General features: G+C 61.8%; 1 protein-coding gene across 5 annotated transcripts in view; it reads right to left on the bottom strand.

The window, feature by feature from the left end:
- Window positions 1-3,001: 3,001 nt before the first annotated feature.
- Window positions 3,002-20,484, bottom strand: part of FAM65A (family with sequence similarity 65 member A) — a 34,098-nt gene continuing 16,615 nt past the window's right edge. For 3 of the 5 annotated variants that reach the window (XM_014947055.1, XM_014947045.1, XM_014947035.1), the window contains 21 exons: window positions 16,052-16,178; window positions 13,622-13,771; window positions 13,269-13,347; window positions 12,940-12,963; window positions 12,435-12,488; window positions 12,170-12,322; window positions 12,026-12,089; window positions 11,899-11,942; window positions 11,559-11,684; window positions 11,222-11,370; window positions 10,870-10,999; window positions 9,004-9,807; window positions 8,147-8,286; window positions 7,595-7,769; window positions 7,311-7,446; window positions 6,568-6,729; window positions 6,322-6,480; window positions 5,784-5,980; window positions 5,589-5,672; window positions 5,287-5,377; window positions 3,002-3,970 (listed from right to left, as the gene is read on the bottom strand). In XM_014947055.1, the coding sequence (XP_014802541.1) occupies window positions 3,873-3,970; window positions 5,287-5,377; window positions 5,589-5,672; window positions 5,784-5,980; window positions 6,322-6,480; window positions 6,568-6,729; window positions 7,311-7,446; window positions 7,595-7,769; window positions 8,147-8,286; window positions 9,004-9,807; window positions 10,870-10,999; window positions 11,222-11,370; window positions 11,559-11,684; window positions 11,899-11,942; window positions 12,026-12,089; window positions 12,170-12,322; window positions 12,435-12,488; window positions 12,940-12,963; window positions 13,269-13,347; window positions 13,622-13,771; window positions 16,052-16,152 (3,120 nt within the window). In that variant the 5' untranslated portion in view covers window positions 16,153-16,178 and the 3' untranslated portion in view covers window positions 3,002-3,872. Of the gene's footprint in view, window positions 3,971-5,002; window positions 5,068-5,286; window positions 5,378-5,588; window positions 5,673-5,783; window positions 5,981-6,321; window positions 6,481-6,567; window positions 6,730-7,310; window positions 7,447-7,594; window positions 7,770-8,146; window positions 8,287-9,003; window positions 9,808-10,869; window positions 11,000-11,221; window positions 11,371-11,558; window positions 11,685-11,898; window positions 11,943-12,025; window positions 12,090-12,169; window positions 12,323-12,434; window positions 12,489-12,939; window positions 12,964-13,268; window positions 13,348-13,621; window positions 13,772-16,051; window positions 16,179-19,763; window positions 20,001-20,484 lie in introns of those variants that run through there. The other 2 variants (XM_014947073.1, XM_014947064.1) reach the window with 2 other exon arrangements.

Genomic DNA, 20,484 nt, shown 5'->3' with positions numbered 1-20,484 from the left:
TTGGCATCAAGATTCGAGTCATTTCTTACACGGGAGGGACGATGGGAGCTTGTGATGCTATGAGGTGGCAGATTCTGCTCGGGGTCGTGCTGGCTGGTGGGTGCTCTTGGTGTCACAGCCTGGGCAGCTGCACCAACACCACCCAAGAGGAGGGTGATCGGTTATTTCGTGCTGATGATCTGCAGGGGCTCCTCAGAACGCTACCCTGAGACCAGCAGGTAAAAAAATGATACCGCAAAGTGCTCCAGAATCTCCATGCACCCCTTTAATTCAAAGGAAAACAGCAGTAAATAGGGAAAAGAAATGCTTTTCCAAAGCCAAGGCACATGGGTAATGCAACCGTGACACAGACACCCTCCCACGGGCTGCAGCTCCTACAAGAAAAGCAAGAGGCTGCTGAGCACAAGCACGTCCCTACGAGAGGGAGATGTTTTCGGCGCTGACACAGATTTGGCTGACAAACGTGGTGCTGGCAGTGCTGTCTCCTTCCAAATCGCCAACGTGCCGCTGCGAAACACGCACTGCGGGGCTGCCTTTGTCCCACTGTGCCATGAGAGCAGCTCCCAGGGGCTTCAGCCCACAAAGCGGTTCCTGCGCAAGGGCTGGAGGAGACATTGGGTTGCGGAGGGAAAAGTGGGGTCCCCTCCCTGCTTTCCACAAGGGGGACAGTGGTCCTGCTCCTCCCCAGCCCTCAGATTCAAATAAAAAACAAGCAGGGTGCAAACTGCAGTGAAGGTTTTCATTGAGTGCTGTCTGAAAAAACAAGAGTTTCTTTTTTTTTTTTTTTTTTAAGTTTATTCCAATTAAAATGACAATCCTGCAATTCCAGGTGACCTGGTAGTGTCTGTGGGGCAGAGGTCCTTGGCGATGCTGGCATTCAGAGCAAGGGGCTGGGCAATAGATTCCTAAATTAATCTGTTTGGGTGGCTTTTTTTTTCCCCCAGGTGTTCTCAAAGCCACTTAAATAATGAGATTATTCCTTGCAGTTCCAGGAGCGGAGTCGTTCTGTCCTGACCTGCAGCTCCCTACCTGCCCTGACAGAAGGCTGCTTTCCTCCTCCCGTCTCTCTACAGCCAAGGTGAGGTTACCTTGGAAGGTGGGATTGTGCTGCAGGGACGGAGAAACGTTGCGGTGGTGAGTGAACTGAAATCGTGGCTCTGGCCATGGGGGCACTGGGCTGGTTTTATTTCCAGGAGTTATTCGGGGGGGGCGGGGAAAGAAACCAGTCCAAGCATAAAAGATACCTGGGTGCTCTTTCCACTTCTTGGGTGCTCTTGTCCACAGTTGTATGTGCCAGCTGGGACCCACATCTCTTGCTGCTGCTTTGGGAGAAACGCTTCTTCCCTCTAGGGGTTTCTCCAGCCCCCAAAGCAGTTGGGGGAAGGCAAAGCGAGCAGTGATGCAGCAAGATGTCCCCTGGTTCCCCCCTTCCTGCAATCCCGTCTGCGGATAAAACCGCATCCCAAAGTGGTTATGCTGAGGAGGTGTCCCCATCCAGGTCACCCCATGCACCATGAGGTTCTTTGCAGCGTGCCCAGCTGCGAGTGGCATTTCTGCTCGAACCAGTCTGAAACACTCTGCTCCCATGAGGAAAAAGGATGTGGAGGCTGTAACCTCCTGGGACTTAGAATCATAGAATTGGCTGGGTTGGAAGGGACCTTTCAGATCATCGAGTCCAACCATCAACCTAACACTGACAAAACCCACCAGTAGCCCATGTCCCTCAGCACCACGTCTGCCCGGCTTTTAGATACCTCCAGGGATGGTGACTCCACCACTGCCCTGGGCAGCCTGTTCCAATGGTTGATAACCCTGTTGGTGAAGAACTTTTTCCCAATATCCATCCTAAACCTCCCCTGGTGCAACTCAAGGCCGTTTCCTCTTGTCCTGTGGCCTATTCCTTGGGAGAAGAGACCGACCCCCCCTGGCTACACCCTCCTTTCAGGGAGTTGGAAAGAGATAGAAGGTCTCTCAGCTGCTCCTCATCAGACTTGTTCTCCAGACCCCTCACCAGCTCCGTTGCCCTTCTCTGGACACGCTCCAGCTCCTCAGTGTCTTTCCTGTCATGAGGGGCCCAAAATTAGACCCAGCACTCGAGGTGGGGCCTCACCAGTGCCCAGTGCAGGGGGACAGTCACTGCCCCAGTCCTGCTGGCCACGCTGTTCCTGACACAGGTCAGGATGCTGTTGACCACCTTGGCCACCTGGGCACACTGCTGGCTCATCTTCAGCTGGTTGTTGACCAATATCCCCAGGTCCTTTTCCACGGGGCAGTTCTCCAGCCACTCTGCCCCCAGCCTGGAGCGCTGCAGAAACCCTGGGAAGAAACTAAGATGATGAAGGGATTGGAGCAGCTGTCGTACAAAAAGAGGCTGAGAGAGATGGGACCATTTAGCTTGGAAAAATTAAGGCTGGGGGGGGTGTCCTATCCCTGTCTATTAATACCTGGGGCAGGGGGGGCGGTAAAGAATCATCATCATAGAATCATCTAGGTTGGAAAAGGCCCTTGGGATCATTGAGTCCAACCATCAACCCTACTCTCTCGGTGGTGCCCAATGCACCAAACTTAAACTGAAGTGCAGGGACTGGAGTTCAACTTCAGAAAAGCTTTTTTTTTTTTTTTTCTGTGAGAATGGTCAAGCGCTGGCACAGGTTGGCCAAAGCTGAGACAGGACAAGGGGTTTTCAACTAAAACAGGGAGGATTTAGAGTAGGTATAAGGAAGGGTGATGAGACACTGGCCCAGGTTGCCCAGAGAGGTGGCTTCCAGAGCCTCATCCCTGGAATCATTCAAGGTCAGGCTGGAGGGGGCTCTGAGCAACTTGGTCGAGTTGAAGATTGGTCTTGATGACCTTTGAAGGTGCCAAGACACCGCACCAAGGTACAGAAGACAGTAGAAACCAGGGTGGCTTCTTGGGCTGGTCACCCCCGTCGTGCCACCTACCAGCTACCCTGCCCCCTGGGGCAGTGGGGCCAAAGAAACACCCTCACAGCGGCACTCGGTAAAGGTTTGGGTTTTTTTATTTCTGGTTTAAAATCAAAATTAGTTGTTCTCTGTAATTACATTATATATAGATTTATAGAGACATTATAGAAAAGAATTTTTTGCTTTTGTTTTTCTGCAAAAATCTGTAAATAAAAAATAAAATAAAACAATGACAACAACAACAACAAAAAAAAAAGGGTGGCAGCTTCTGTCTGTCCGTCTGTCCGTCCCTCTGTCGCTCCTCCTGCCCCTGCCCTCCCCGGCGCTTCCCAGCAGAGCAGGAGAGACCACATCTGGCCATACTCCCTACAGCCACAGCCAGGGAGGGACAGGAGCACGGGGAGCTGGAAAGAAGAAACGCCAGCAGAATATATTAATATCTCATATTTCACTTTATTTAAGTCCTTGGGGAACTTCCAGGTGGCAAAAGGGCAGCAGTTCCCCCCTGGAACGAAACGGCCGTGGTTTCCAAAGTGCAGGTCCTTCCGGGAACAAGGGCAGGTGCCCACGAGCGAGAGGAAGGCAAAGAGGAGGCAGAGAAATCCCGTCTCCCTGCTGCTCCGGTCCCAGCGGCGCAGGGCGGAGGCAGGAAGGGTGGGCACCCCCCACCCCCGTCCCCGTGTGTTTTAAATAGCGATCAGAGAAGGTGGGATGTGCAGCGAGATTCCACCCCCTGCCCCGGGGGGTGCGAGAGGTGGCACCTGGGCGGTGGGGGGACGCGGTGCTCCGTAAGGCAGTGTGCGGCCGCGGCGAGCTGCCCAGCGGGGGGGAATACTGCGGTGTGCGGCCCGGAGCCGGAGCTGCCGGCTGGCCACCATCCGTGCAAGCCCAGGTGGCCCAGCCAGTGCTTTTGCCCTCGAGGAATGGCGGGTGGCTTTGCGTGGCATCTCAGAAAGCTGTACTGGCCATGCTGGCTGGTGCAAAGATCCTTGGGAGGCTCTCCAGGGTTTCCTCCAGCCGCCGGTGAGCGGATTTACCATCTTCCCCTGCAAGTACACGCCATGGTCAGGAAACCCAACTGCAGAAGCTCTGTCCCCTGTCCATCCGCAGCTGGCTTTTCCAGGGAAACGTGGCTAATGCCCAGCAGAACTGAGCCGGCATGCTATGGCCACAGAGTGAGACCTCTCTTGTCCTCCTTAGGCAGGTCCCAGCCAGGATCTGGCTCAAAAAGCCCCCAGAGCTCCTGATTCAGATGTTGTAAATCCTGTTCTTCGGCCACCTGCCCTACCCGTGCCCACGTGGGGCAGGGATCACCCACGTCTGGGCTACTGGAATGACAGCTTTGGCCAAAGGGGCTGGAGCTCAGGGCTGTGCTTGCTCCAGCGTCTCAAACAGCGGTGCACATCTGCATGCATGGGGCTCATAGAGTCATGCAATGGTTTGGATTGGAAGGGACCTTCAAGACCATCCAGTGCCACCCCCTGCCCTGGGCAGGGACACCTCCCACCACACCAGGTTGCTCCAAGCCCCCTCCAACCTGCCCTTGAACCCCTCCAGGGATGGGGCAGCCACAGCTTCTCTGGCCAACCTGGGCCAGGCTCTCACCACCCTCAGGGTGAAAAATTTCTTCCTGAGATCTCATCTCAATCTGTCCTCTTCCAGCTTGAAGTCATAACCCCTCATCCTATCACTCCATGCCCTTGCCAAAAGTCCCTCTCCAGCTTTCCTGTAGGATCCCGAGGGCTTCCCCAGGACCCCCGGGCAGGCACAAGGATGTACACATCCATGCTACAAGCTGGCTCCAAGACCTTCTCCTGGCCACCCCCCGCACGCCAATCTGCCCGCGGCGGCCATCCCCAGCAAGAGGTGGTGACATAGACAATCTGCTGGGACATGGGACACGAGGCGTCTACACGTGCCAGGGTGTCACGGGGACGGGCTCTATGAACAACCAAGACACACAGACTCCAAAAACAGTGACGTGGCTGACAGGCTCTAAGACGGAGACAATCGTGAGCAAAGCGGCAGGAGTGGGGACAAGGCGGAGGGGGACACAAGGACAGCTCACGTGTCCCAACCTGTGCAGCAGCTGCCGCGATCTGGAGGCCTAGAAACCCCACTCAGATGGTTCTCTCAGTGCCATCTAGCAAATAATAGATAACAACCAGGCTTAGCGATCTGTGGCCACTGGACGCCTGGCCCCTGTTGCCCGCTTGCTCTTGGCCCGGCAGAGCTTGAGGCACGATGAGCCAGAGGGACCACCCCCTTTTCCCGCGGGCGCTGCCGGCACCAGGAGACGCCGCGGGGGGATGCGGTGGGTGGGGAGGGAAGGGAGGATGGAGAGGAGCAGCAGGACACTCACCGCACAACATCAGGCTCTGCTTGGCCGCCTCCCGCACGGGCTCCTTGTCGGTTTGGCACAGGTAAATCAGCTGCTCGATGCTCTCCTTGGCCTGCGGGACAAGGAACCAGGGGCTGAGCACACAACCCAACCCAACCCAACGGTGCAGCGAAGTCCCTCGTCCTGTCCCTTCCCTCCCCGTTTCCCTGCCCCCTCCTGCTTCTCCAGCGCATTGGGGACACCTCCAGCTCCTCTCTCCCAGGAGCAGGAGGTTCTTCCAGGTGTATCCGGACTCTGCTGCCTCCTCCCCACCTCCTTCTCACCTTCAAGCAGCCCAGCGCTGCGCACCCAGCCACGCGCGTCTGCACCTCCTCATCCTCCAGCTGCTCCAGGTAGCACACCAGAGCCTGGGGGTTGACACGAGGGGGTCAGTTCCACCGTCCCCAGCAGAGCTGGTGGTCAGCACCCTGGGGACCGTGGCACTAGCCCGCTTTGTCCCCGGCTTGCCCAGCACGTACCCGTTGGCGGAAGCGGGGGTTTTCCGCCAGGCTGCGGAGCTGGGCTGACACGGCGCTCACCACCTTGCTGTTGCCCTCCACGAGGAGCAGGCTCAGGGCCTTCAGCCCTTCCTTCTTCAGGCGGCCCTCGGGCACCCGCTTCAGGGCACGCAGCACCACGTCCTGGTCATCCGAGTTCAGGTTCTGGGCCAGCAGCGCTGTGGGGAAACGCCGGCTGAGCCCAGTGGCACTGCCCTACATGTCCCCTCATGCCACCTGGAACCCATCTCTGGGTGTCCTACACCCATGCCAGGCAAGAGGTGGCCCCCACACAGGGTACCAATGCGTGGGGCTGCTGGGGCACCCTACGGACGTACGGCATGGACCCAGGGTGCTCAGGAAGGCAGTGTGCACCAGATCAGACCTACTTGCCCACCCCAAGGATGGCTGAGCCCCTGGGTGATGCCCCAGGGCATCACAGTGGTGCTGTGGGATGATCCCCTATGGTGGTGGCCCACCACTGAATGCCAGGGTTTAGAGAAGGTGGGAGGGCACCCACCTTCCTCAGCCAGCTCCATCACGTAGGTCTCGAGCACCAGGGGACCAAGGGACTCAAAGTGGCTCCAGTACTGGAAGATGGTGACCTGCTCGCCTTGGACACTGCCCGGCCGCCGGGGCAGCCGCCGATTCAGCATGTCCTCCACCAGCTTCACACCCACTGCAGGAAAAGGCGCCGGGGTCAGGGTGCGCAGGGGCCATGGCCACCCCTCTGTCACCCAGTGACACCCCCTGTGCGCCCACTCACCGGTGTCGGCCAGGTCAGGGTGCCGCTCGCTGAAGGGTGCCGTGTACTGGGTGCTGAGCACCTGCAGGAACCGCTCCACGGGGCAGGTGTAGACATTGGGTGCCTCCACGCAGCAGTCCCAAAGGGGCAGGACACCCTCTTTCTGTGTGGAGAACTGCACCACTGCGGGGACAGACAACTGTCAAGACCCCCCTGGGGCTGGGGTGGGGTGGGCAGCAAAAACCCCTCGCTGCCCAGGCCATGCAGATGGGGGGACTGAGCCCCACGCAGCCCTCGAGATATAGAATCATAGAGTCATGGAATGGTTTAGTTTGGAAGGGACCTTAAAGAGCATCCAGTGCCACCCCCTGCCCTGGGCAAGGACACCTCCCACCACACCAGGGTGCTCCAAGCCCCCTCCAACCTGCCCTTGAACCCCTCCAGGGATGGGGCAGCCACAGCTTCTCTGGCCAACCTGGGCCAGGCTCTCACCACCCTCCCACCAAACAAGTTCTTCCCCACATCTCAGCTCCATCTCCCCTCTTGCAGGGTCAAACCCTTCCCCCTCCTCCTAGGGCTCCCCTCCCTGATCCAGAGTCCCTCCTCAGCTTTCCTGGAGCCCCTTGAGGGACTGGAAGGGGCTGGAAGGTCTCCCCGGAGCCTTCTCTTCTCCAGGCTGAACCCCCCCAGCTCCCTCAGCCTGTCACAGCGCAGTGGCCAACCTGGTAGCACAGATGGTCCCCCCCTCAGCTGCGTGTCTTTACCTTCGGCGGCAGAGCCGGCGGCTCCTGCTCGCTCCTCTGTCAGCTGGCACACGATCTCCAGCACTTGCGCCTCCCGCATGAGCCTGTCCAGGGCGTACATCTCCTGGCACCGCAGGGGACCGAAGTTGCCCAGCTTCTGCAAAGGCACAGCCAAACCAGGGACCTCAGGGATGAAGCTCATGTCAACCCCTTCACCCCCCCCTCCAAGACCAACTACAGCCTCTGTGCCAGGGCGTCCCTCCCCAGGATGTCTCCTGCCACCGCGCCACAGCCCTTGTCCTCACCAGCAGCAGGCGGTTGCAGTTGTTGAGGTGAAGCACCAGGGCCTTATCCAGGAACTCATTGCCAGTGCTCAAGGGGTCGGTGCTGGCCTCGGAGCCGCTGCACGTGCCGGTGTTGTCTCCCCCTGTCTCGCCGGTGCTGGGGGCCCTGCTGCCGCGCCGGGCTCTGCCAGCCCTCCTGCGAGCCAGGCAGGGATGGAGGCAGCAGGTCAGAGTGGGAAAACTGGACCTAGACCTTCCCCACCCCACAAGGATGACACTGGACGGTTTCTGTAGGACCTACAGCATCACGGTGTCAGGGCTGGGTGAAGCAGCAAGTCCTGGGGTGACAGGGGTGGGGGCTGCCCCCCAGCACAGCCCCCACGGAGTAATCTGGGGCAGCACTGTGCCACCAGAAGGGCCACAACCTGCTGCTTCTTGACCTGCACCTGGCTCTGAGCTGTGATGGGCTGGTCTAAGGCTTGGGGACCCGAGAACAGTTGGGCACCCCCCATCCTGACTGCCCCAGGGCCACATCCTGCCCCACGCCCCCATCCCACAGGCCCCGCTCTGCACCTCTCGTCGTGGAGAGGCTCCTCCTCAGAGCCCTCTGAGTCCTCCATGTCAGAGGTGTTGAGGAAGCTGAAGCTCTCCAGCGCGTGCTCCACCGTCAGGCTCATGCTGGAGGCTCGGCTGAGGAAGACACCCTGCTTCTGCTGCGGAGGAAGGCATGGTGGTGTCACATCCTGGCTCGCCAGCCACAACAGCCCTGCCACCCACGTCCCCGGGCACTGCCAGCAGGGGTGGCCCTATCCCCATCGTCCCCGAGTGTTGTCACCAGGGATGGCCCTGTCCCCAGTTGTCCCTGGGCACTGTCATCAAGGATGTCCCTGTCCCCATTGTCCCCAGGCACTGCCATCAGGGATGGGCCCATCTCTTTTTTCCTCAGGCACTGCTATTAGGGATGGCCCTGCCACCCTCACCCCTGGGCACTGCCAGCAGGGATGGCCCCGTCCCCATTGTCCCTGGGCACTGCCAGCCATGACAGCCCCATCCCCATCATCTGTGGGCACTGCCAGTAGTGATGGCCCTGGTGGACCATCACTGCCCTAGTGATAGTCCTCATCGTCCCTGAGTGTTGTGAGCAGGGACGGCCCTGCCAGCCATGACAGCCCCATCCCCATCATCTGTGGACATTGCCAGTAGTGATGGACCATTGTCCCTGAATGTTCTGAGCAGGGATGGCCCCATCCCCATTGTCCCTGGACACTGCCAGCAGGGATGGCCCTGTCCCCATTGTCCCTGCTACCAGAGATGGCCCTGTCCCCATCACCCCTGGGCACTGCTATCAGGGATGACCCCATCCCCATTGTCCCTGCTACCAGAGAGGGCCCCATCCCCGGTGTCCCCTGGCACTGCCGGGAGCCCCTCACCAGCAGTATCTCCTCCAGGTGCTTGAGCTCCCGCTCGAGGGGCTGCAGCTCCAGGAACTGCCCCCGATAGTCATCCAGGGCCGAGCCCAGGAGGCCGATAGCCTCCTCCAGACCCGAATCCACTGCCTTCCCCCGCGGCACCTCGGGGACGGTGGCAGCCAGCGGCGGGGCTGGGACGGGCCTCTCCTCCGCGGGGGCTTGCGCCAGCGCCGCTGTCACCCCGGAGCCGCAGCCGCCCCGTGCCGGCGCCTGGCTCTGCACCGGCTCGTCCCCACCGGCCTCCACCTCACAGGAGGTGGCCCACGCCGCGGTGGCACGGGGCTTGGCCTCGGCACCCCTGTCCTGCCCTGCCGCGGCCACGGTGGCACCAGGGAGGGGGTCCACGTCCTGCTCGCCCATTTCCGTGTCCTCCGGACTGGGCGCGGGCTCCCAGGGGCCCTCTGCAGCCTTGGCTTCCATTGTGGCATCTACGCTGGCCTCGCTGATGTGGCTCAGAGTCCGGGAGTAGGGCACGTGCCCGTTGGCCACCGTATCCTTCTTACGGTTGCCCGGTTCCTCCGGCTGGCTCCCAGAGGGGGGGACGCCGACATCACTGCCGCCGCCAGCCCCAGCCTCCGCTGGCTGCTGGGAGAAGGAGATCTCGATGGCGGGGGCGGAGGCCTGCACCTCGGGCTGCACGATGGGCTTGTGGGCGGCGTGGCGGGAGCTGCTGGACAGCTGGGGGCTGGAGGAGTCGTCCGAGGACTCGGAGGAGATGGACCAGGCCGTGCCGTTCTCCAGCTCCTCCTGGCGCCGCAGCATGTTCTGGGGAAGGGGGGCAAAATGGTGTCAGCCAAGACCCTCCTGCTCCTCTGGCTGCCCTTCCCTTCGACCGGGGGCAGGAGCCAGAGGGCAGCGAGGCCACTGCCACCACCGGTGCCCGCTGCCACACTGCCACATTGCCTCGGCTCTGCTGGCACAGCAGGACGGGTGGGGAGGAGACCATGGCTGCCCCTTCCAGCCCTGCACCCCGTGCCATGGTCAGGGGGAGACCGGCTCCCCAGGCCCCCGGAGCCCCAGGGTGCCAGCAGCTCCCCAGCACAGCGGGCATCTCCATCCCGGCCATGATGGCATGTGACATGTCCAGCAGAGGACACCACCCGCCATGGCGGGGCAGCACTGACCACCACGCCAGCGTCCCACCAGTGGCCATACAGACGTTGGCCACGTCAACGCCATGTCAGCATCACACTAGCAACCACGCCAGCATCACGCCGGTGCCACGCCAGCAGTGTCACACCAGGACTGTCCCACCAACACTACGCCAATGCCACGGCACAGCACACCAACGCCACCAGTGCAGGGACACGGACAAGCCTTCTACTCACTAGTGCCCAGCTCTTGCGCAAGGGCACGCGGACAGAGGCTCCCCCAGCTTGGGGAACATCTCCCCAGGCCCTGGCCTGGCAGGATCAGGCCTCTGGCCATCAGCGGAGGGCTAGTGAGTAGGAGACAAGGAGCTACGGCTACTGCGGGATGGCCACACCGCTGGGCTAAGCTACTGGCCGGCTCCAGCCCTGGCACTTACGCGGCCGAGCTCGGCCGAGGAGACGTCGCCGCAGGAGCAGCTTTGAGACAGCTTCTCGAAGAGTGTCTCCCGAAAGATGTCCAGCAAGGACCAATCGTGCTTGTCGGCCGCCCGCCCCAGGCTCTTGGGCAGAGAGAAGAGGAGCTGTGAGCACGGGGGGAGGAGGGGCCGATACCTGGGAGCCATGGTCGTATGGCTGGAGAAGAGCTGCCCACCCCTGTCCCCGAGCCGTGCCACCCTCTGGGACGCCCCCACACGGACCCCCTCACCCAAGCAGCCCTGCCCGGTGTCACACTTACATAGAAAGCCTGTTCCCGCAGGGATGGCGTGTCGGGCGGGCTCTGGTTGTAGGTGGAGAACCTCTTGTTCACCGTGGAGGCCTTGTTAACAGTACTGGCTGCCGAGGGCTGGTCATCCTTGTCGAAGGGGCTGGGGAGGACAGCAGGAAGGTGAAGAATGTGTTGCCAGCCCTCAGGAGCAGATCTCAACCCTGCTCTGCAGCGAGCAGGACACCAGGATGCCATCCATTCCAGCTCTGGCAGCCCAGCTTTGGGACGGGAGAGAGCCCAGGACAGGCCACCTCTTGCCAGACCGTGCCAGGCGTCCCCAGCCCCACCACGTGCTACCAGAAATGCCTGCTGAACTACTCACTTCCAGGTCACCTCCAGGCTGAGTTTGAGGGTGCCCAAGTCATTGATATCCACAGCCACTACCTGGGGCAGAGCCGCAAAGAGGTCCTTGGTCTCGCAGGACACGTTGCCCACCACAACATGGTTGGCCAGGCTCTTCAGCTCCGTCACCTGGGGAAGGAGAGGGAGGAGAGGAGAAGGTGAAGCCATGGACCTCACACTGTGTGCTGGGACGCTACCACCACCAGATGGCCTCCTCTCCATCCCAGTGAGGGTGACGTTTAAGTGAGGTCCTTCAGGGAAGCCCTGCTGGGGTGCAGGGTGGCTCCACACCATCCCTGCCCCTTTCTGCACTGTACCTTGATGGAGAGGAACTCGGTGACGAGGGGCAAGAAAACCATTTCCTCGCTGTCCCACACCTGCTTGCTGTTCACCTCGATGCGCCCCCGCAGCTTCCACCGCTGCCGTCCGTACTTCATGAAGATCTGGGGACGTAGAGGGGTGGTAGGTTACGGGGGAGACCCAGCCCCGGGGTGGTGGGTGCTCTCTGCGCATCCCCGGGCACGGCCAGGGAATCTTGCCACCCACCACCACCCTGCAACATGCTTCCATGCCAGCGCCCACCTACACTCCCCCCCAGGCACCCCAAGGACCAAGGGCAGGAGAAGAGCAGATCCCAACCCTTAGAGCCCCACCAACCTCGTACTGGTCACCAGCACAGAGCCGGGCAAAGCCTGCCAGTCCTGCAAGAGAAGGCAGAGGGGCGTCAGCAGGCAGCAGGCAGGCAGGCAGGCAGCAGGGCAGGGATGGAGCGGGACACAGTTACCTTTCATCCGGACGTGGAACTCCCCCAGCTGGCTCTCCAGCTCGTTCTCCAACAGGCACATGTTCTGGGGACAGAGAAGGACCCATCAGCAGCCACCCACGGGACCCAGCACCCTACCAGCCCACCCCAAGCCAGTGGCCTCACCTCCGTGTACTCCTTGTAGCCCTTGCTGGCCTCGGCCAGGCTCTCACGTGCCTCCCGGCTGCCCGGTGAGCCCGTGCTGTAAGCCTTGACCATGTTGTGGGCTCCATCACGGAGCCTCCGCTGGATGCAATAAGCCTCGTAGAGCTCATCGATCTGGAAGGACAGACCCGAGCTGCAGTGAGGGGCAGGGCAGGGGACAGCACGGCCATCCCAGCACTGCACCCAGGGAGCCCCAAGGTGACCCCCTCTGGTCCCCAGCTCTCACCTTGCTAGCGTGAAACTCCAGGCGACGCAGGAAGCGCTCGATGGACTTCACTTGCTGGAAAAGCAGAGGAGAGGGCATGAGAGACAGCCCAAGCCCCTCCGGAGAGGAGCTGTGGGTCAGGATGCACCCTGCTGCATGCCCGGGCTGTGGCTGGGATGGATCCTGGTCACCAGCCCTGCCTGGTGACCCCATCCCCCAGGTTCTCCAGCACCCTCCAGCCTCCCCTGCTCCGGAGGATCCCCCAGGAGACAAGCCAAGCTCTTGGGTGCTCTTCTCCCAGCCTCCCCAGAGTTAACCCAGGCTCAGCACTCGCCCAACCACAGCTTTTGTTTGCCAGAAGCGGGCTACAAGCCCCTGCCTGTCTCTGCTTCATCCCCGGCCCAGACCCACCTCACCCGCAGATCCCACCCCACATGCAGGGGACTGAGGGGCAGGCAAGCAGAGAAGGGGCTGGCAGTAGCACATCCCTGGCACCAGGATGAGGGGAGACACGGATCCCGCTTACCTTATCCAGATCGTAGAGAAAGCCCTGGAGGAGAGAGGAGAAGGATAAAACGCAGCACAAAGCCAGCTCTGCCCACCCAAGGGGACCCGGCACATCGCACACCCACCACCCATAGCACGTCGGCGGGGACATGCAGCACCCAGCCAGGGCTGGGGACTGCATGACAGGAGGGCAGGAGCCATGTGTAGCCCAGCACCACAGCCCGGGCTGGCCCCTGATGTCCCCAACAGAAGCAGGTCTGCCCTGGGCCACAGATGGACCACGAGTTGCCACAGCCGTGCCCACAACCCCGGCCGTTTGCCCCAAAGGATCTTCCCAGCAAGACTCACCAGGCGCGAATTCCTCTTGGACTCACGTATCTGGGTGCTGAGCTTCTCCAGTTCCAGCTGGTGCACCTCCAGGTAGGCTCTGGGGGCAACCACACCACAGGGGTCAAGCTGGGACACCTTGCCCAGGGCTCCTGCCACCCACAGCCCACAGCAACCCAGCATATCTGGGGCCCACAGGTGCCTCTATGTGGGACGTGGTGGGACCCCACGCCGTTCTGGGACCCCAAGACACTGTGCCCAGGAGACCTAGCATGTCCCTGTCTGGTGATGAAAGGGGAGACCTGCCAACCCCAACCCACACGGCAAGCTGTCCCTGTGCCCCTCACCCAGCCATGGGAAGCCCCAGCACTTACGTTAGGCCCTTCTTGAGAGCTTCGTACACCTCGTCCAGGCGGTTGGGCTGAGGCACCTTGGGTGGTGGCGATTTGTGGGACATTGAGAACATCCTACTGACCCTGGAGCCAGTCTTGCGGGAGACGGTGGGGGTGAAGGGCGAGAGGTTCCTGGGGAGAGAGGCAGGCAAAACCAGGGCGACGGGGGTCAGCACGCAGTACCAGTGTCATCTTGGGTGCCCCAGCTTGCTGGGCACCCTTTCTCGAGACAAGAAGGAGCTCTGGGATGGAGGCCAGGTCTGCCCGGACCTGTCTGCCTCTCCCAGGACTCCCCAGCAGCCAGTCTAACCAGCCAGCGGGGCTGGGCGAGATGGGGATGTGAGGCTGGGTAGTGCTGCCTGCCCTGGGTGCCTGCAGCCCCCTCGATACATTCAGCTGCCCCAAAGCCATGGGAAGGACAAGGAGAAACCCACAAAGCTGGTGGGAGAGAGCAGCAAGGAGGCAACCCATCCCAGTGGGGTCCAAGAAACTGGGGTAGTCTCTGAGGAGATCTGTGGGTCCCACGCGCTGGTCAGGGGGAGCAAAAGCAAACGGAGCTGACACCAGCTGCAACCAAACTGTGTTCCTGGAGTGCCCGTGGGGACAACTCCAGCCCTGGCCACTCCCTAAAGGGCCCATGTTCTGCTCCATCCCCAGCACCCCAGGTGGCCAGGGCCATGGAGATGCTCCCCACGGTCTGGGCACTGTGGCAGGGGGACACATGCCACCATCAGCTTGCTGTCCTGCCACCATGAGCTCCCAGTGACAGGCAGGGATCCCAGCAGGGGAGCATCCTAGGGACAAGCAAGCGCTGTCACCCCATCCCAAAGTGCAGCAAGACGGGGTACGGACATCCTCACTGATGCTACGCCTCCTCAGATGTCACCAAACCCACTGTATGGAGCTGCCAGCTGCCTGTCACCTCCACCTGCCCCACCACTGCCTTGGGGACCTGAAGAGATGCTGATCCAGCACCCGGGACCCGAACACCACCCTTCCTGCCTTGTGCAATGGAGTCGCTCCCCAGCCCAGCCACCAACGCCCCACTCAGACCAGCTCTTCCCTTCCTCCTCCCAACACATCGTCGCGCCACCAGTGCCCAGGAGACATCACGGGCTCCTCAGTTCCCATCCCCAGTCTGGACCTCCCATCCTGTGCCGCTCTTCTGCAGGAGCGGCCGAAAGACTTCCCTGAATCATTGCGGGGTTGGGGGGGGAAATGAATGTCTTGGCCTCCTCCCAAGCCAGAGCGATGGGAAGCACTTGATTTCCACCATCCCTCCTCACTCCTCTCCTCCAGGGCCTCTGGAGGCATCTCCCACAAGCATCTCTCCATCAGTGGGCATCCAAAAGTCCTCCCTCTCCCCTGTCCCCAAGCAAGCTCTTCCTGGCACTCTTAGATCCCATGACATGCTGGTGCCCCTGGAGCATGTCTCTTGGCTCAGAGGCTGAACAGGACCTGAGGACAAGAGCCAAGTAGGGCTGGAGGTCTGCTCCCAGGCATGGGGAGGCTCTACCTGGGCTTGTGCCCACCCAGTAAAGGTGGCCCATAGCCAGGGAGCTTGGCACTGCTCTCCCCAGCCCTTTGGCTGAGCAATGTCTCTCCCTGGGCACCAGTGGGTGCACTGGGAGGTGAGGAGCCTGGCTGGGTGCTAGGAAAAGGGACTAAGAGCATTGAAGTCCTGCAGCCCAAAGCCATGGCATACCCATGACCTGAGAACCACCGGCAAGAGGGTAGCCAGGAGCTAGGGAGGGTGGGGAGGAGGGTGGCAGGGATGAGCAGCGCATGGGGCGGTTCTCACTGACATGAGGTTGAGCAGAGAAGAGGAGGGAGGGTACCATGGGACCGTAACATCGCCAGCAGCCAGAGAGGATGAGGAGGGAACAGCTGCTCCTCGCGACGCAGCTGATGGGCGGCCCATAAAACCTTTCAGCGACAGGTCTGAAGTGATCCGGAGGAAACCCTAATTCACACCAGCCCTCAAACCCCAAAACCAGCCAAGGGTCCCAGGAGGTCAAGGCCATCGAGACACCGCTTCAAAAGCCACCCCAGCTCCTTCACCATACCCATTAACCAGGATGAGATGGTCACAGGGAAGTCCTTAAGAGCTGACTGGAGAACGAGGGTGAGCTACACGTGCCCCCTCCATGCTCTGGTGGCAGCAGCCACGGGGCTGCAGGGTCCTCGTGCAGCTGGGACACGGCACAGTGCAGTTGGGGTGACGCTTCCCATCTCGATGCTCCCTGCAGCCCCCCTGTGACATCCCGTGGGTACCACAAAGGTCCCTGCGGGAGATGCCAGGACAGCGGGTTGGGAAGATGCCTCAGGGTGCACAGCAGGTCCTGCCACCACGCCCAAGCCCGTCCCTGTCCCCGTCCCTGGTGGCAGGCAGCATGAGCACCCGTTTCCTACCTGAAGGGCCGGTCGGCTGTTGAGTTCACTCCGGCGAAGGACTGGCTCCTATTGATCTTGGTGACGAGGACTCGGCGCTGCGGGCGCACAGACAGTGACATCGTTGAGTGTGACCTGGAGGGCCTCCCTGGGGGACATGAGAGAGCGGTGTCACCGGCCAGCAGGGTGGGGAAACACACTCAGGCAGGGCTGCCACTGAGGCTGGGATGGGAACGGCACCCAAGGGCCAGGGTGGCTACAACACCCACGGGCTGGGAGCCTTCCCTCCCTCAAGGAGGTGGCACCTGGTGGCACCAGGGATGCTGGTCTCAAGCTGTCCCCCGCAATGGTGTCACCCTGCCCTGGGTGAAGCAGGGCTCAGGACACTGTGAGCACTCAGTGGGGACAGACGGACGGACACGTCCCAGCTTTGCCCCCTGGGAGCCAAAGGAAGGGGCTGATGCCCAGTGTTTATGGTGGCCCATCCCAGACACAACCATAGAATCATAGAGTCATTCAGGTTGGAAGAGACCCTTGGGATCATCGAGTCCAACCATCTCCCCTACTCTACATAGTCCTCCCCTACACCATATCCCTCAGTACCCCATCTAAACGTCCCTTAAACACATCCAGGGATGGTGACTCAACCCCCTCCCTGGGCAGCCTGTTCCAATGCCCGACCACTCTTTCTGTGAAAAATTCCTTCCTGATGTTCAGTCTAAACCTACCCTGTTGGAGCTTGAAGCCATTCCCTCTTGTTCTGTCACTAATTACCTGTGAGAAGAGACCAGCACCAACCTCTCTACAGTGTCCTTTCAAGTAATTGTAGAGAGTGATGAGGTCTCCCCTCAGCCTCCTCTTCCTCATACTAAACAGTCCCCAACCATGGCAAACCCCTCACTGTGCCCCAGCCCTGCCACCCCCTCCTGAACCCCGAGTTGTCCCCTGTCCCGCTGTCACTCCTGCCACGGCTGCAGGGGCAGGAAGGGTGCGGGGCCGGACCCGGACGCCCAGCCCTTCGCTGTCTCCGTGCTTGCTTCCGCTCCCTCTGGCAACCAAGAGGGAAACCCAGGGACAACAAAGCGCTTTGGAAAGTCCCCAGCCCCACCAGGAGCTCTGCAGCCGGGAAGGAAAGGCCGAGCCATTCCCTGCCGGACCCCGGGAAGTCCAGGCAGGCAGCACGTGTCCAGCCCCACGGCCACCGCAGCCGTGTCCTCTGCTCCTGGCAGCACCAGAGCCGGTGCTGGGAGCCACGACCCCGCTGCTGGGACCTGCCTGTCCCCACGGTGGCTGGTGCCATCGATGCCAGCCAGGACAGAGCAGATTTCCGAGCCTTGGGGCTGTCACCCTGTGTCACAGGAAGCGTTGCCACAGCCCTGGCCAAGGTGAAGAGCAGGGGATCCCAGGGCTCCTCCTGGCCCTATCACCTCCAGCAGTGCTGGGGGGGCACACAGGGGACCCCAACCTGCAGGGCAGGAGCAGGGCACAGGCTGCTGGATGCTCCACTTCACCCCTGATGCCAACTTGGTCCCTGTGTCCCCGCCAGCCCCCAGAGCCGAGCTGCCGGTTGGGGAGCCAGGAGCTGCCAGGGATGAGCCCACACAGTGCCCGGCAGTCAGGGATCCTGCTACAGAAGGCCAGGGAGGGTCCTAGGGATGCAAAGCTTCCCCGGCTGGCAGAGGGGGCCAAGCCAATGCCAGCCAGAGACACCCCCTGCCTCCCTAAGGGGCTTGCTCTGCCTTTCCTCCTGCCCCAGCACTGCCCAGGGACGGCACAGGGATGCAGACACTGCCAGGCGTCCCACCACATTGCCACCATTCCCACCACTTCCCAGCTGATGATCCCAGCTGGGAGCATCGTGGCACGGCACGCACCTGCTCGGCCACCAGCGGCCATGCCCCCGGCGCTGTGGTCCCCACCGCCCCGCAGCCACGCCATCACCTCCCCGCATGCCAGGCTGGGGCCGGGCATTCCCAGCGCTCGGGATGAGCCGCAGCCGTTCGGAATCAAAGCCAGCCACCGCCGATAACCATCATCCCCACGAAGCCAGGACACGGCAGGTCCATCTGGTCCCCTCTGGGCACCAGGGTCCCAGCCCAGGACCACGGAGTCGCTCTGCGGGTGCCACCGCCTCGGCGTTATCTTGGTGCCAGTCCCTCCAGTTTCCAGGACAACACTGTCCCAATTAAGCTCATTAGGAGGAGCTGTAATCCCTGGCAGCCCGGCTGACCTGCAAGGCCTGGGCAGATTACCCTCTGCAGGGCTCTTTAATCTGCTCCCCACTGGGCGAGCAAGGCCAATGGCACGGGTGCTTGCTGGGCCTTCCATCTACAGGGCAAGCACCCACCACCCCTACGATGGGGTTCTCCACAAGTGGGGCAGGTGACAGCTCCTATGGGGCGAGCACAGCCAGGCCAGCCCATCCTTCTCCAGCCCACGTTACTGTCTGGGGACATGGGGGGGCTCTAGGGAGGGTCAGCCAGGCAGGAGCCTGCGCCAGGGAGAAGGATGCTGGGGACGTTGCAGGGGGAGAAGGATGCTGAAAGCACCACAGGGAAGAAGGATGCTGCGGGGGGGAAGGATGCTGAAGGCATCACAGGGGAGAAGGATGCTGGGGGTGCTGCAGGAGAAGACACTGAGGGTGCTGTGGAGGAGACGGACATTGAGAGCATTACGGGGGAGAAGGATGCTGGGGGCATTGCAGGGGGAGAAAGATGCTGGGGGTGTCACAGGGTGGAGAAGGATGCTGGGGGTGCTGCATGAGACCAACTCCCCAGTAAAGTCAGAGCAGTCCCCAGCCATTCACCCAGACCCCTCAAAGACTCCAGCAGCCACCTGGGGCTCCTGCACTAGCACAGGGACCAGTGCCACGAGTGGTGCCCGCTGGCAGCACCACATCCCTGTGCCCTCACCCAGGGACCCAGCTCTCCCCCAAACCCCCCTGTGAGGCACCGCACCAGGGGGCCACATCACCGGCAGGGTGGGTGCAGACCTGAAGGGTCGAGGGGATGGCACAGCCCCACCACTTGCCACCAGCAAACCCAGCACCTGGCCCTGGGCACTGCCAGGTCCTGCCAGCACCAGCCTGGCTGCCATGCCACCCTGCGCCCCCAGGCCTGGCACCCTGCAGCCCAGCTCCTCTGCCAGGAGGAGGGCAAAAATCTCCTCCCAAACCCCCTTCGAGGAGGGGGACACCATACCCTGGTTTAGGGGACCGATGCCCTGGGGAGCCCCAAGGATGCTCGAGCCTGGCACACCTGGGCACCCAGCCGGGTGCCAGCCGGCAGCGCTGCCTGCGTGAGGCAGGGCAGGCAGGGTGTGGGGTCTCCGCTCCTGGCACGCCTGGCTCACCACGGAGGGAGGAAAAGAGCCCGGAAAAGAGCCCGGCGTGGTGCATTCCTGACATTACCGAGATAAGAGGTACCTGGTACCGCGGGGGACCAGAGCCCGGGGCACACTTGGAAGGGGCCACCGGCCACCACATCTCACCCAGGGTGGCAAGACCCCCGTGCCAGGCTTACCAGGAGGCTGGCACCGGGCACAGCACCGGCACACTCATGTCCCTGCCACGGGCTAAGCCCAAAGCACAACCCTCCCTCTAACAACAAGGTGCCACAGAGGTCCTGCCCCAAAGATCCTGCCCGAAAGGTCAGGTCCCCGCCAGCCCCACCGCCCTCTGCCCTCAATTAGAGCATCGGTGCTAACGAAGCAACCTCCCCACCAAGCTTTTCACCTTGCCGTGCCTGCGCCGCAGACCGCCAGCAGCTCTCCCGGCGCAGCAAACACAATCCAGGGAGTCTGTCTGTCTGTCTGCCCGTCCGTCCCTCTGTCCCCGGCCAGCGCTGCCCGTGGGGCCAGGGCAGCCAGATGTGAGCAGCGTGGCCGGGGCGGGGGTCGGGGTTGCCCACCCCGGGGGCTCACCAGCCCGGCCGGTGGCTGGCTCCTCACTCGCCGCCCGCCCGCCCGGTGGCTCTGGAGATGATTGGGATGCCAAGAATGCTGGTCGGAGCGGCGGAGGGGGCAGTCCAACCGGCTGGGTTGGTCCCAGCTGGTTTCTGTTTCCGACACTCCAGACACCAGCCTCAGGTCGCTCCGGCGGGTTTATCAACACTGCCCTGGTTGGAGACGCCCCAAACTGCCTTCCCCCCCAACCCCGAGCCCCACAGCCCTGGGAGAGCCCCACAGCCTTGACCACCTTCTCCAGTAACGTTGCTTACTGGAGGCCAGCAATACATGGGGTGGCCAACCCAGCACCCTGGGGGAGAAGCACCAACGACCGGCCAGCAGCGCCCACAGCCACCCGAGGGGTGTCCCCAGGAGTGGCTGGCAGGGTTGGGCTGTGGCCCCCCCACACCCATGGCCCTGCGGCCACCTCCCCAGGCACCAGTGTCCCCCGACGAGGGCGCAGCACGATGGCCACGGGCCAGTCCATCCTACCTACGGTGTCCATAGCA

This window comes from Calidris pugnax, unplaced genomic scaffold (assembly GCF_001431845.1).
Source record: "Calidris pugnax isolate Ruff unplaced genomic scaffold, ASM143184v1 scaffold30, whole genome shotgun sequence".
Classification (NCBI taxonomy): domain Eukaryota; kingdom Metazoa; phylum Chordata; class Aves; order Charadriiformes; family Scolopacidae; genus Calidris; species Calidris pugnax.
The sequence above is the reverse complement of the archived record's forward strand: the minus strand, read 5'-3'. Positions and strand labels throughout refer to the sequence as shown.